Source organism: Dryobates pubescens, chromosome 23, assembly GCF_014839835.1.
Source record: "Dryobates pubescens isolate bDryPub1 chromosome 23, bDryPub1.pri, whole genome shotgun sequence".
Taxonomy (NCBI): domain Eukaryota; kingdom Metazoa; phylum Chordata; class Aves; order Piciformes; family Picidae; genus Dryobates; species Dryobates pubescens.
Window position 1 is genome coordinate 7,629,781 of NC_071634.1, and position 15,672 is coordinate 7,645,452.

Sequence of the window (15,672 nt, forward strand, 5' to 3'; positions counted from 1 at the left end):
GTTGGGTTTTTTTTTTAAAGAGTTTTATTTGTGAGTAGAACTTAATGATACAAGAAAGAAAGAACCCCCCAGGCCCTTACTGCGCCCCGGAGCGGGTAACCATAGGTGACTACATTTCATACGGTGTGATACAAAGGGTTAAAAGAACAAACTACAAAATTAGAAATCAAAGAGTCGTTGCATATGTGGCCAAGAGGAATGGAGGGACTCCAGGAAAGAACTGAAACACAGAGCAATTAGTCATTTCATCACGACCCTGCCATAAACACGAGTGAGCCAAACGAGTATCGTGGGGTCCGAGGTGCAGAGGACACGAAGGTTAAAGTAGAAGCTGAAAGCTGTTGGTGCCATGCAGCCCTGACAGAGCATCGCTCCCCAGGGGCCCCTGCTGCTGCTCCACCCGCAGCAGGTGACCCTCCCCTCCTCACCACGTCTGTTACCACCTCAAAACCTCACAGTTCTCCTTTCAGCTGTCTCCCCTTCGCTGCCTGAAACCAGACTGAGGTCTCAGCACCTCCCAGCCTAACACAGGCCTTCATCATCCATAGCTGTGTCCAACCGCCCGGCCGCCTCCCGCGATGCTTTCTGCTGCATGAACGTAAGGCATTAGTAGTTTCCTGCTAGTTTACCAACTGCAACGTTTAGTATTGTCCTAGAAGGTTACATCCAGACCCTGTTTTGTTACAGACACTGGGAGTGAAGGTGCTTCCCTCTCCCACACAGGGGTGTCAAGGTTTGCTGCTGCTAAAACCAGAAACGGTTACCAGCTGCCCTGCCCTTGGCCAGGGGCATTGCCCAGCTGCTGGAGGACTCCTGCAAGCTTCACCTATCTGACCTTGAGCTACTTTGACAATTAGTGATAGACAGAAGCATGGCAATAACTGGGAAACAATGAATTCAGGGGGGAGGTGATTTTCTTTACCATGCTACATATTAAACACTTAAAGCAAACTGTGAGAATACACCTGGGAGGTCCCTGGGGGGTCAGAACATTGCTGCTGGCAACAACCAAGGGTTGAAGAAATGCCAGCTCTTGAAGGGAAAGCAATGAACAGAACCCCAGGTTAATGCTCAGTGTAATGCATTTACATTTTCATCCTGGGAAGGAACAAAGCCAAAAGGCTGCAGAGCTGCTTGAGGGGCAGGAGGTTGGCACCTGTACCCCAGGGGTTTTTCAGAGGGTGGAAAAACCCTGTGCTAAGGCTGAGATACAACTGCCCCTGCTCCCTACCTCCAGCTGCAAGACTTCTGGAGTACTTTTACATGGTTACTTTTTAACCTTTTCTAACAGCCAAATACCTGCCCAGCTCTTGGGGACTCAAGGCTGGAAGGCAGATTGCCCTCAAGCTGCGCTCACTAGCAAAAAAAACATTGGGGTCTGCAACGCACACCATGAGCAGACACACCACAGCCACTTCAGGCCCAGACAGCAAAGATGATTTCAGGAGCCAGTTATGCAATCCAAGTGAAAACACCTCCATTTTGATACCACAGTCAGGGGGGGAGGAGGAGAGGAAGGAGGAGGTGGCCCCAAAGCTTGACCAGCACACCACAAGCTTGCAGAAGCCTACACCAGGTCAGGAATACCTCCCCCCTGCAAACACCACTGCCAAAGCATCCTCTCCACAAAGTCAGCATTGAAGAAGAAATTTACCTGGGACCTGGAACAGAGTATCGTGAAACAACACTTGTGGGGAGCCAGCTGTGGTTTGTTCTGAACTGTGACATCTATGCTTTAGTAAAGCAGTGCAGGCTTGACATTAAAAAGGTGATTCCAGGCCTTGCCTGTGGAAGCCACTGACACTGGATCACAAGTGAGGGATCAGATCTGTGGCAGCTGCTGGACACACAGGATTAGCACCTCTTTGGACATTAGTTTCTGGTTATACCCTTAAAGAATCAAGCCACGAGCGGAGGGGCTGGTTGGATTACCTGTTGCATTCATTTACATGGTAAGACAAGACACTCAGTACGACCTGGTACATTCTAGTGGTTAATGGGTTGAGAACATGACAGTGTTTCTGCAGTGTGTTTGGCCTTTAGGAGTCACTCTTCTTTTTGCTCTTCTTCAGGAAGGAAGGAGTGCGAAACTTCTTTTTCTTTTTGGATGGGGACTTCCCTGGAGATTCATCGCTACCTGCATCAGCTGCTGTCCCCTCCTCAGCTGTGGGGGTTGCTGGCTCCTCAGCGGGAGGAGGCTGGGGTTCCTTGTTTTCCACTGCAGCTGATTCTGTTTGGCTTTTGGACACATCTTCATCACATCTCCCTTCCTCCTTTCCTAAGGGAGGGAAGCTGAGTGCTTCTGAAGGCTCATCGGGGGTGAGATCTGGGAGGGTTTGCTTGAAAGTTGCAGCATCACTGTCATCTTTGTAGGTCTGGTCCTGCTGTGTCTCTGGTGGGCAGGAGACAATGACACAGTTAGTGCAGGTAAGTGTCCCAGCAGAGAGAGAGAGCAAAGCCAGAGGATGGAGAGCACTCTAGAAAAGCTAAAACATTGCCTGTGCAGGGAAGCCTTTGTCATAGGGCTGTTCTCTGGCTACAGAGACACAAATTGCACATCCCAAGGGCTGGGCTGTTTTCAATTCCAGTTCCCTCCCACAGAAGAGATAAAGCTGAATTCCACCACGTGGGTGTAACCCAGCAAGGAGGGAACTGCTCAGACTTCCTCCATGTTTTATTTAGAACATTTGGAAGCGACAGGAGGTTTTAGTACAGAAATTAAACCCACAGCTTTTATTGGCATGGGAGAGAGCATCATAAAAATCCTTATCTTGCTTCTTTTTCTTGGGACAAAACTGCTGCTTTGCAGAGCTCCAATACAGGCACACTCAGTCATTTCTGACCTGTGGGCTTGCCCATTTCTATAATCACACTGCCCGGGCTGCCGTCATCCTTCCACCAGATCTAACAGATTCTTTCCTACCACAAAGGCTTCGCTTCTTTTGCAAGGCATGAGCATCTAGTATGGATTCCCAGAGGTAAAATGCACATACTTTATCAAATCCCATGAGCTCAGCAGGTTATGCAACCCAGCTCTTGTCTAAGTGTATGCGATGTCTCAGAGCAAAACTCACCCGTGTCAAGGAACAGCCAAAATCGAGGGACAGCTTTAGGACCAAAGGTGAACATGACCACTGCTCCCTCACCCACTGCTGTGCTTTACAACTGCTCCATTTACAGCTCCTCTTTGTGTGTGTTTAACAACCAGCACTTTTGAAAGCTCCCTGCAGTGTTCAGCCCTGCACAGCAGCAGAGAAGTTTCTCCTTCGCTGTCTCAGACACATCCCCATTGATGTTATATAAGGAGGAACCCAGAACAAAATCCAGGCCAGGCTCATGGCAAGGCACAAAAGAACAGTGACTATTCACCACCCCCTTTTTTAAACTCTTGTTCCTTTTAATTTGACAAGGCTGAAGGCTTTCACAAGAATTTACAGACAATACTTCCCCATCTTCCCTATGGCAGTGACAGTGGCTGCTCTTGGTGTCTGCTGGATAGGATGATGAATCCCCTAGTACCTTTCAGAGAGCTCTGCTCTGTGGATACCTGCCAGCAAAGCAGCATATTTTGCCTAGAGCAGCACAAGCTTCTAATGGGTTAAATGAACAAACCCAACTAGTATCCAGTACCAAACACTCAGAAAGCAGGAGTTAGCAGTACAAGAGTTACAGTGCAGGCAGGATTTCAAACAGAGGCAAAGAGAGAAAGCAACTCTGCCTGTTAGGAGATGCCTCCTGAAGCTCTAGTTCAACCTGGACATGTGACAGATCATGAGCAGCTCCACCTCCAACACTCCCACCAGGCTGCAGATTTCCTTTCCCTTCCCAGGAATTCACTGAAAGCTTTGCTGAGCTCTTTATCCCTGGGTCCCGGTGACAGGACACATGGGAATGGTTCAAAGCTGCAGCAGGGGAGCTTTAGAGTGGCCATCAGGAGACATTTCATTCCTGAGAGGGTGGTCAAACACTGGCATAGGCTGTCCAGAGAGGTGGCTGACACCTCAAACCCGTCAGTGTTCCAGAGGCATCTGGACAATGCCCGTCACAACACGCTTGAACTTTGGGTCAGCTGGGGCAGTCGCATGAGGTGGTCACTGCAGGTCCCTCCCAGCTGGAATGGTTTGTTCACCAGCTGGCCCAGATTTCAGAGCAGGCACCGTGCTGGCTTCCCAGCCAGGTCTGTCTGGCTTTTTACAATGTTTTAAACAAAAAGAAAAACCCTAAAAAAGGGATTTGAAATTCTTGAAAGCTAGGAAAGCTGCAGACACTGCAGCAGCATTTGCCTGCTGGCCTAAGCACTGGGGAAAGATAACCAGGTCTAGAATTCATTCATCCAGGACTGCCACCCTCCAGAGTGTGTCCAATTCCCATCATCTTTACTGAAGGGATTAATACGATGCTGGGATCAGACATCTCCTCCCCTCGCCTGCTAAGGGCAACATCTTACCAGAACTAGGGAGACTTACAGATTCCACGCTCAAGAAAGCAAGCACAGAGGATGTAAAACTCCTCCTCTTCTACTTGATGGATTTCAGTTACCTAACAAGGAAGGTTTAAAAATACTCCTTGCTGCAAAGCCCCTTTCCTGCAGTGTCTGCAGCTTTGCTGTCCCTTCACCTGTGCACACGGTGGCACAGGAGTTTGAGAAGTAACATTAACCCTTGGTGAGAGTCTGCAGCTCACATTAGTTATGAAAAGAAAGGTTTATGGTGGCTGTTTGGGGTTATTTTTCCCAACACAAACATGGACAAACAGACAAACCAGGCTGTAATTGAGAGAACACAAAACACTTCTCTGACTTCAGCTGCACTTCAATAGAAACAATGAGGGGAGAAGGCTGTGCAGCAGCTGTAGAGAGAAGGTTGCCATTCAACATTCCACTGCTGCCAGCCCAAGGCACCCTGCTGTGAACTTCCAATTACTCTCTAAACAAGCTTTGTATGTTTGTCCTGCAAAGCCTACACAACTAGCAGAGTTTGAGGAACACAATTCTCAGTTTTAAGCAATTTTTAGGCTTTAGAACTGTATTAATTAGGGTCTGTGATGTAATTGGACTTCCAGACCTATGACAGCCACTCTGACTTTGGGACAGAACAGGACATACAAACAGAGGGGACCAAAGTCCTCATTGAAGTATAATCTGAGGTAGCCCTGCAGATCTAGCTGGGACAGCTGTGGAAGTTCCTGCCACCAAGTACCTTGGCTGAAGTTTGGCTTTCCCCACAGCTGATGTATAATGAGTAGTTCCACTCACAGCTGACACATAACATATGAGTAGTTCTACTCCTGTGCAGAAGTCTGCTGGGTAAGTTTAAATCAACATCAGTGGTAAAAACTTTTGCACTGGAATAGACTGGGAACTTTCATCACTTGCAGCAGCAAGCTGTTGGGGCAGAAACTCCCAGACCTGTTTCAGCTGTATCTGAAAGGCAGCCTCAGACTATTCCCTTTGCACAACTGAGGGGTCAGACACAGGGATATGGAAACACAGAATGTCACTGTCACAGTCTCTTTCCAAGGGGGAGTGCATTTTAAACACAAGGTCTGCAGCTGCCTGGAGTTTAATGAAACCAAGAAATAAATCAAATCAGCATCTCAGCTAAAAAAGCTTTGAAAAGAAAAGAAGCAAACCCAACAGAAGCACCTTAGTAAACAAAAGATGCAAAAGTGAAGCAGAGCACATAAGCAGGTCAGAGTATGGAATGATACTTACTATGGCAACAGGTACTCTTTAGCATATCCATCTCCTGTTTGTAACGCAGCCACAAGAAGAAAAAAGCACAAGTAGAGAATCTATGCATTCATCACAGCCATTGTGTTACGTTAGAAGAATGGTTGCAGCCATTCTTGTAGAGAACAGGATGAGATGTAGTGAATGAAGGCTAACAGACAAGTGGTAGATCCAATGGACAGGGGCAGGGGAACGAGACAAAAATTGGATTACACCTGGTCAAGGTGAGCATTTCAGCCCTTTTTAATTGAGGTCACTGTGGCCCATTGCCAGCCCTGTTCTTGCTGTCATCAAAGCTGCTCCAGGGGGTGAGCAAATAATGATATTCAGCTTCAAATGATTTGGCCAAATAGTTCCTGGGGTGTAATCCAAGTCCAATAATGTGTAAGAAATGTGCAGTGGGCGAGAGCGATTTACCGAAGCATGTACATCTGTGCCTGCTTCACCACCAGACACCAGTGCAGAAGGGCAAACCCATGTACAAAAGGGTAAATCAGCTGGGAAACACCAGGAGATGACAAGGCAGTTCTGAAGAGATGGACATTGGCCTTCACATTAATGCACACTTCTTCATTATTGGTGACACCACTCCTCTTGCACTCATAGGTCAGTGAAGTATATTTTAGGTAGTATGAAAAGAAAGTACAAGAAGTAATTTACCTTTCTTAGCCACTAGCTCATACACTTGGATGTGTCAGTCACTAATGATGTGGTTACTGGTTGCCCCTGGCCCCCACCCCCCAACAACATACCTTCCTCCAGCTTAATCGGCGTGCTGGGAGGAGTGCGAGCTGAAGCGGGGTCAAGGGGACTTCTCTCTTTCTGTTGCCTGCCATCTTCTGAAGGTTCTGCAGGTCAGATAAATTACAGTTAAAAAGGCAGACAAAACCTTTCAGCTTGTGAAAAAACAGAAGAGAGTCCTCCTGCTCCAGGCCCATGAGATACATTTTCCTGACTCAAAACTCTATGACAGGATATTAAACCCCAAAACAAGCAAAAGAAAGTGAAGTGAAGCTTGATGATAAAGCTGTGGAGGTCACAGCTGTGACACACTCTGGTGCTAGCTTGGTTGGGTTTGGTTTTGTAATGGTTGTTGGGTTTTTTTCCCCCCCTAAAAGAGTATGAACAATGTAATTGTTTATGAATTGGTTTAATCACACTGTTCTAAAGCAAACTTGGGAGGAACACCCCCCGAGGAGAATACAAACAAACCTGGGGGTGGGGGAAATGCCAGGAGGCTACACAAGATAATGCTCTTTTGCTTGCTTTGTGCTGCTGAGTACACAAAACTGCATCCCAAAAGAAGAGAAAACTACACAGATAATCACAGGAACATGCAGTAATTAAATGATTCCAAGCAGATTGCACAGTGGTTGGTGTGTTTGTTATTAGTAGGGAGAGTACCCCCTTGCTTCCAGGATGAAACAGCCCTAGATCCAAGGAAAACATGGCTGGAGTACAGCTCTGATCAGGATCAGTGTTACAGCCCTGTTCTGAACACAATTACAAGAGGAATCAGTCCCAGAGGTGAGAGTCAATGGAGAGAATCTCCAAATGGTGCAGATCAAGAGGCTGCTCCTTAGATCACAAGCCCAGCTGTACCATGTTAGCAATACCTGAGGCCTCTGCCAAAAGGTCTGGATTGGACCTTAAAGCTTTGACCACTGCAGTGTGAAATTCCTTATGGGAGGACTTCTGCTCATCTGGCTCTTCTTGGTTAAGGTGGCTGATGACTTGCTGCATGGTCTGACAAGAAACCCATGCAGCAGGAAACTGAGTCTTAGCTAAAGGCTCGGACAGGGAGGCGACGTCACCGTCCTCTAAAGTCTTCGTGTCTGTTCCTTGGAAGGTTTTTGATCTGCCTTTCAAATCCAGAGACTTATCTGAGGTGTTTTGCTGACTGGAGGTCTGATTCCTAGGCAGTGCACTCTGCTGCCCAGCTGCTGTCTGGCTCGATAAGGCCTCTCCATCTTTTGGTACCTTAGCTAAGAAGGATGTCGCAGCGTTACCGAGGGAGTCACCGATGCAGTTACACAGCCACAGCAGCAGAGCTCCCCGCCCCCCCCCCCAGCCCACTGCCTAGCTGGACACAGGCAGTCTGCAGGGGCTGCTGCTGTCTGACCACAAAGCAGGAGCAGGGAGCACACACACCACAAAAGCAGCAGTGCTTCCAGATGCTGCATTGCTCGGATTCAAAGCCCAACAACAGGTGAGTGTCATGAGCATCATCCCTACAAACTGCACAGCAGGGTAAGCACTTCAGGTGCAGCAACAGCCCTTGGTACAGCACCATTCTCTTGTGCTTCTCAGACAATATAGAAGATCTGCTTTGAGGCACATCCCCAAACTGTGCCATTTCCAAGCAGCCACCAAATGTTGCTCTGTACCTTCCCCATTCAATGGATCTCTCAAATCCACCATTTTCCATGGGTTCAAAACCTGCACTTTTGCTGCTAAAAAGCAACACCACTCTCACCCTGGAGTATCTCTAGGAAGAAGGGAAAGATAAGCAGAAGAAGCTGCAATCTTTTTGACTGGATTTTCAAGCTTTCAGCTAACAGGAGCAGTAAGTGGCCACACTCAGCACGCCAGGCTGACTACTAGGCTCATTTTCAGTGAGAGCCAGGCCCTTCACAGAATGCTCCATTACACTTCGCGCTCTCAGCCCATTTCCAACCTGCTTTTTAAACTGCTAATTCACACTGGGAAAACTGAAACAGACAAAAGCTGAATCACTTATCTGTGGCCTTTGCAGGTAGCCCACCTTTCAGTTCCTACTAAACTTGCTGAAGTGAAGTGAAAACACCCAGAGAAAGCCAAACCAACCTTCTGGTCCCTTCTGCTTTCTTTCTACTTCCTTGCGGTACTCCTCCAGCTCTCGGTCGGTGAGCTTGTTGAAGGGGTTGGGCCCTGTGGTGCTGACGATGACTTTGGGTTGATATTCCTTCTCTATGATTGCCTTCGACGCAGTCACCAGCTCCCCCTGACAAGGCAAAAGAAGACACAGCTGCAGTCCAGCAGTAATTGCAGCACCTAGAACTAGTGCAGAGGCTACAAAGCAACCAAAAACAAGCCAGGAAGGTAACCTGGAAAATGCTGCACTGCTTTGCTTTTAGAGTTACAAAAAAATCTGCTAGAGATTTTTTTCTTACATATGTGTGTATATATATATATGAACAGTTTCAGCAGCAGCAGGTTAACAGAAAGGAGAAAGCAGGGCTCATTAATTACTCTTAGAGACACATCAGTGTTTCCACCAGGGAATATCCACCATGAAGCAGTAAATCAAACAGCAGCCAAGTGCTCCAGCTGTATTAGATCTGCAGCCACAGAGGTATCCAGTTGCTTTTTGTCCCCACAAAAGGAACAGGATACCAGGCCCAACTGCAGGGCATCCTGGCACAGGGACCTGTACAGCTTCACAGGGCGTTTTAGTTTGTGGTTTATTTGGGGGCTGTTTTGTTCTGTGCAAGTTCCAGTAGCTACTACATCTAACAGATGCTATCATGAGAAGCTATCTTGTGTTCTGTATATAGAAGTTTATCAGAAGCAGTGCACTCTATTTCTCTACAAGTGAGCAGATTGACAGCTCCAACATTTGTCAGACAAACACAAATGAACCCAAAACACCAGCAACTGTAAGTAGGGAAAGTTCCAGTGCAGAAGGAGCTGCATTAGAGCCTCTCTGACATTAAGGTTTTGCTTTGTTGAGTCCCTAATCATGCAGCACAGATTAAAGCCACCAGCTTTATGTTGTCTTGGACACAGAAGGTGCCTGCCTGGGCAGCTGCTTTGCTTTTCAAGTGACTTGTTTAAGCATTTGTTTTCTTCACTGGATACAGAGAACTCTGCTGACACTAGTCTGGCAATGACCTGTGTGTGGTCTGTGCCTTGGGTTACTGACTGACCCAAGTCATCATCACACTCAAATGTTATTTGTACTGGTTTGGATGCTAAGAGCTGCTTTGGACAAGCTGCCAGCACCACGAAGGTGACTGACAGGAATGTCCAGATGGAATGAGGGCAAGAGCAGTTTGGGTATTCCTGAAAGCCTCAGAGTTCTCCAGAAGTCTGGTCTAGAGCAATCCAGGGAGGGAGGAGGTTTTTTACAGCAATCCTAGGAGGGCAGAGGTTGTTAGAATCTATACTGCTCTTCAGAAAGCAAACCCCAGACAGAAGTACTGAAGAACAGCAAAAAAAGTCTCCACTGTGAGATCCTGAAAGGAACCTCAGGAGAGAAGCTTCTCTGAACATTCTATTCTATTCAGATCACCTCCATTTCTCCCTAAGCTCAGAGGAACTTTTGTCTCAGATGCAGAATGTCCATCAGATGTCAAAAGCCTTTTCTCAGCTACTTCCATGAAGCACCAGAATCAGAAACCCCTTGCTTTGATAGAGCTTTTCTTACAGGGGAAGGCAGGAGAACCCCTCACAAAACCGTCACCATTTGTGCAAATCCTAAGTGTTTTGCAGAAAATGCCAAACAGAGCCAGAGCTCCAGGTCCCACCTTTCACTGACTTCTCAGAACACAGGCAAAGCGAGTCACAAGGCAAAATGGAGCATTTCCTGCTGCAGCCACAGGCACAGATGACTCAAAGCATTACATGCATACTGTACACAACCAGGAGTCTGCTCATCCAGAAGTGTGCATTCATGTTTGATGCAGATCCCAAAGTGCACTGAAAACAGAAGACACCTGCAGTGGTTTTGCAACCAAATGGAACAATTCAACTGCAACTGAGTGCCAAGGAATTTGTCAGCTGAGACTTTGCATTTATCTGGTACCTACAAGTCCTCAAGTCCACGATGATCTTCTCAAAGTTTCACATGAGGTTTACATGGGCATCTTAAGAAGGACACAGAGCTGTTGGAGAGAGTCCAGAGGAAAGCCACAAGGATGATGCAAGGGCTGGAGCACCTTGCTGTGAGGACAGGCTGAGGGAGCTGGGCTTGTTCAGCCTGGAGAAAAGAAGGCTCTGGGGGAGCATTAGAGCTGCCCTCCAATACCTGAACGAATCCTTCATGAAGGCTGCAGAGGGACTTTTCCTAAGGGTGTCTAGAGACAGGACAAGGAGGAATGGTTTGAAGCTGAGGGAAAGCAGGGTTAGACTGGATCTTAAGAAGTTCTTCAGTACCAAGGTGGTGAGCCTGAAACAGGCTGCCCAGGGAGGCTGTGGTTGCCTCCTACCTGGGGGTTCTCATTGCCAGGTTGGATGAGGCCTTCAGCAGCCAAGTCGAGAGGTGTCCCTGCCCATGGCAGAGAGGTTAGAGTAGATGATCTCTGAGGTGCCTTCCAACCTAAGCCATGCTATGATTCTATGACAAGATTGCTTGTAATTGCTTGGTTCCATGATACAAGAATGACTTTTGTGGTCTTGCTAGAAAATTTCTCTGGTGCTTTGTTGTTGCTGTTTGGTTCATTCTGGGTTTTGTGGGGGTTTGCTGCTGCTGTTTGGGAGGGGGGCTTTGTTGCGGTTTTGGTTGGTTGTTTTTTTCCCCTCCCAACAGGAAATTCTGAAGCATTCTGATCACAACTGACATTAGGATAATAAAAACTCTGAAATAAGCCACTCCTATTGTCATCAATATTGTGATCAATATTTCAGGAGGGAAGCACCTTCATGAGACTGCAAAGGAGAAGGCCTCATTTGGACATCTAAAGCCTAACATTATACTGCAATGCAAAAATGACATAAGCAACAGACCCCTTGCTGGCTTCTTGCCATCTACAAAACCACATGCAAAATATTTGACTAGTTTTACAGAAAGGGGAGGCCATTATTCAAAACTCATACTTCAGAGAGATCTTGCACATCACTGATGAAAGAAACTGCCCGTGTTGTGATAACCAAGGGCTGACATCTCATTTTCCACTTTGAAGGTGTTCAGCGGAGAATTAAAGGCAAAGAAATTTGCCTTCTTTTTCATCTCAAATCTGGAAATAGTGCTTTGTTAACTTTTCCTTTCAGAATATGGATAAACCAAACTGCAGTCTGAAAACCATCACTATCAAATCCTTAGTAGGATATAACCACCTGTAATACAGACTGGGTCGTTACACTACAAAGCCTGGTACAGTCGTGAGATTTACAACAATGATGGAATTTGGACCAGAGGATTCTGGGGGTCACTTCCAACCTGGCATTCTGTGATTCAAAGTATTCTGGTTCTTGATGCAAAAGCTGTTCTGATAATGGGAGGTTAGGCACAGCCTAAACCAAGAACCAAGAACCTTTCAGGTAAATCCCTGGAGCAGAAGAGACAGCAATGCTTAGTTAGACACTGTGCTCTAAGAACCTCCTTCAAACCCTGGGAGAGAAAGGCAGCTGAGACAGATTGCCTCCAATGTACAAACTGCTCCTGTTTACTCAGCCTCAGGACTGCCCACCCCAAGCAGCCACACACCTCTTGAACTGAGCCTGCATTTAAAGGGTGTTTTGTAAGCACAAGCATGGTGACATAGTTGAAAGCCAATCGGTGCTGGGAGCGCGGGGATTGCTCAGCAACCCTCAGAGATAACCAGGGGGAGTTTGAAGGAAAGGAGACATCTAGCAAGGCAGGATCAAAAGGTGACAGTGTTTGTCAGCACGTGGATATCTTCGGAATTACACTGATGTTACCAGGCTAAGATTAACTCTAAATGGATCTCAAATTAAGAGTATTCAACACTAGTAGCATGCCAAAGAAACCCGCTATATGCAGAACCTGACCAGCACCTTAGCATCCCAAGTGTCTCCTCACCAGCTTCTACTGAAAGAAAAAGATCAAAATCCTTAAAAGACACCTTTAAAAGATAACAGATAAAATCCTTAACAGATAACATCCTTAAAAGCTAGCAGGGTCAAGCAGCTGCTGGCATAGTTGCACATACATAATTTGGAGATCCATCTATTTTTTCGTTTCTCAGCTAACAGAGGGAAAAGGTGGGGGTAAGGAAGAGGCAAAAGGAAGGGTGAACAACAAATTGAGAGCAGTAGGACAGGGCAGTACCTTTCTAACAGACAGAGATTTAGCTGGACTAAAGGCCTGCTCTGTGGGATCGAGCCCTTCAATAGATTCCGTACAGTCTGAGAGGGGAGCATCCTGCAACAGTAAATTGAGTAAACAGAGCAAACCAAGCCCACGCTTCAAAACATCAACCAAAAGCATCGTGACACTTGGTGACAGCATGCACAGGAACAGTAACTGGTCTATAAAATGGCAAATGGCAATGAATTGACATGCACACAACATGACACCCAAGGTGAGTAACGCTATGGTGATGGTAAGACTTGCCAAACTGTTTACAGTAGATCAGAAAATACTTATCTGGGGCAGTTAAAGCACTCAGATCCATAGAGCTTTACGGTCACTGCCATACAGTATAACTGTACAGCTCTAATTCTTACTTTACTTTGAATTGTGATGGTAAAGTCTCTTGTATAACCAAGCAGACCACCTTTAAAGTTTCCCTGATGCACCACAGCTTTTTTTCCCTTTTTTTTTTTGGGCCAAACTGCTCTTCAAATAAAGTATTATGAAGCATGAGAAAACATTGAACACACAACACTGCTGCCCCATCCTGAGCCTGCTGTGCCCACTATTAATACTTCGAGATACAGAAACTTGGAAACCAAAGAAAAAGTTGTCACAAAGCCCCATTAGTTTGGAACAAGAATCTAACCCAGCCTTCTGAATTTCATGCATGACATTCAGCAAAAAAAAACCCACCCCAAACCAACCCAAGAAGCATCCTCCACAGACATGCTTGGACTACACGGCTGAAGCCTCTGAAGTTCTGACCCTGAGCACTCTGGCAAAGACAACGGTGTTACCTCTAAGACTTACCTTATAAACTGTTACTCTCTGCCAATTAAAGAATAATTTTATAGGCATATATTAGGTGAAAGCAGAGGACAGGGCAGGTTAACTTCAAGCTAACAGCTTTAGGCATTTTATACTCTCACCTGTACAAGACTCCTGTCCACAACTACCCCAGATAGAACCTGTGATTGAGGGCCAGCAGTTTTAATGTCTTGTAGGTTTTGCTCTCGGATCTGTAAAGGAAAGCAGCAGAGCAGAGTCATGAACAGCAGAGAGAAGACAGCCACAATTTGTACTTGCAAAAGGGGTCCAGCCTTTCTGTCACTACTCACTGATACTGCACTACTCCCTACACAACTTACTCTACCAAATGCATGTTTCGCATCTAGTCAGGACCATCTCCAAAGAGCGCACAAACATTTTTCTGTGCATAAAGGGATGCTCTGGAGTACTCACACATCTTTTTTTTGCATCCTAAATCTCTCCCCAGCTCTTTCCATACAGAAGATGGGAACAGAAACTGGCTCTGTAACTGCAGGTATTATCTATTTCAATTAGCTGTTCTACAGTGGTAAAGAATTTGTAACTTGTCGACTCAGAATTTATTCCTAAAATATTCTGGTTCTTGTTGCAAGGTCACTGAAGAAAGGCCTGCAGCCACAAAGACCTCTGCTTTACAGCTTAAGAGGACATTCAGCTTCCATGACAATGGATGGATGCAGGTATACAAACACAGCTATTATTGATACTTGCTATTTCAGCACTATGAAAATCCTGCATCACCCTACTTGCTTCTCGTTTACTGCCCTTCTCCTCATCAGGAAAACAAAAAGGTTGAAGTTTTACTTCTCTCAGTCACTTCTTCCAAGTTCTTAACACAACTATTTGTGTTTCAAACACCAAGAGACTGCTTGGCAAGTCCATCAGATTTCTCCTATCAAGTGATTATTATTTTACTGTGCTGAGTCAGGAAAAGCAAAGCTCTGCCACCCTTCTGTTCCAGAGCAGATCAGTGCTGTTGCTAGTACTCCTGCACACACAATGCTAATGCCCAAGCTCCACGTGGCCATCAGGAAGCAACAGCAAGACAATCCAGAGCAAGTTAAGTACTAACAAGATACCAGTATGTATTTTATACTTTAAAATAAATAAAGTGACAGAACCCAAAGGCATTCAATGCTTTCCTGTGGGTCAGCTGGTGACAAGAAGATCTGAACCTCAAAGACTGGAAAATTCAACTGCTAGCTCAACTCAAAACCATCTTGAAGTTCCAAAGACACATTACAACAAAATACAGAGAGAGATCCATAGGCTTGTCTAGACCAAAAGTCCAACTGGTAAAAATCAACACAGGAAGTAAGATCAGGAATGTACAAATTATGATCTAAGGGAACAGAATTAATACCATAACTCAATGGAGGCTTTTTCAGAAGTATCCAGCAACTGGTCAAACCTTTGTAAGTAATAGTACCAAAACACAAGACAATGAAAGCCTTGCTAAGGTGGACAGTAATGCTGTTTTTTTCCAAGATGAGTTCAGAACATGTAAGAATTGTTTCAGTATCCAGTTATAAAGGGGCAGGATGATAGCAGAGATGTGTTATTGAACCCCTGAAATTGTATTGCAATGAAGCAAGTTAGTTCATTAAAAGTACACAACTCAACTGGAGTGATGACCAAACCCAAGAAGTTCTATTACAAACCTTGTTCCTCATTTCTTGGACCTCCTTTGGATTGGTGTTCAATGGAACAAACAGGTTAGGGACAGCAGAGGTGGCAGTTCTATGTCCATCCTCTTTAGTCCACTGTAACAGCAAGAACAGTTGAAGAGTCAGAATTGCTGTGATGGCTGCAGACACTCAGAGAAGCAAATTCACATAACAGTTGATCATGCATTATACATAGCAGAGAACTGAACCAATGATTGTGGTGTTCCAGTCATTCCAAAGACTACTTCAGTTGCTTCTTTTTCAGTAATATGTACCTCCAGATAAATTTCTCAATAGCAGAATCATTCCATTAAGTCAAGCCAGAAACAACAACTAGAGAGCCAGTCGACTTCCACTCCAAATGATGCAATTACTACAGCTCTGTGAATTCAGAGGTGATAGAGCCTCAAAGGTTTTAAAGCTGGTTG

The 15,672-nt window shown here is 45.8% G+C and overlaps 1 protein-coding gene across 12 annotated transcripts in view; it reads right to left on the reverse strand.

Moving 5' to 3' along the window:
• Nucleotides 1-12: 12 nt before the first annotated feature.
• ADD1 (adducin 1) overlaps nt 13-15,672 on the reverse strand; it is a 50,969-nt gene continuing 35,309 nt past the window's right edge. For 3 of the 12 annotated variants that reach the window (XM_054172325.1, XM_054172328.1, XM_054172326.1), the window contains exons 11-17: nt 15,239-15,340; nt 13,679-13,768; nt 13,560-13,577; nt 12,723-12,815; nt 8,558-8,714; nt 6,484-6,579; nt 13-2,392 (exon numbers count right to left, since the gene is read on the reverse strand). In XM_054172325.1, coding sequence (XP_054028300.1) covers nt 2,040-2,392; nt 6,484-6,579; nt 8,558-8,714; nt 12,723-12,815; nt 13,560-13,577; nt 13,679-13,768; nt 15,239-15,340 — 909 coding nt within the window. In that variant the 3' untranslated portion in view covers nt 13-2,039. Of the gene's footprint in view, nt 2,393-5,712; nt 5,748-6,483; nt 6,580-8,557; nt 8,715-12,722; nt 12,816-13,559; nt 13,578-13,678; nt 13,769-15,238; nt 15,341-15,672 lie in introns of those variants that run through there. The other 9 variants (XM_054172327.1, XM_054172331.1, XM_054172334.1 and 6 more) reach the window with 5 other exon arrangements.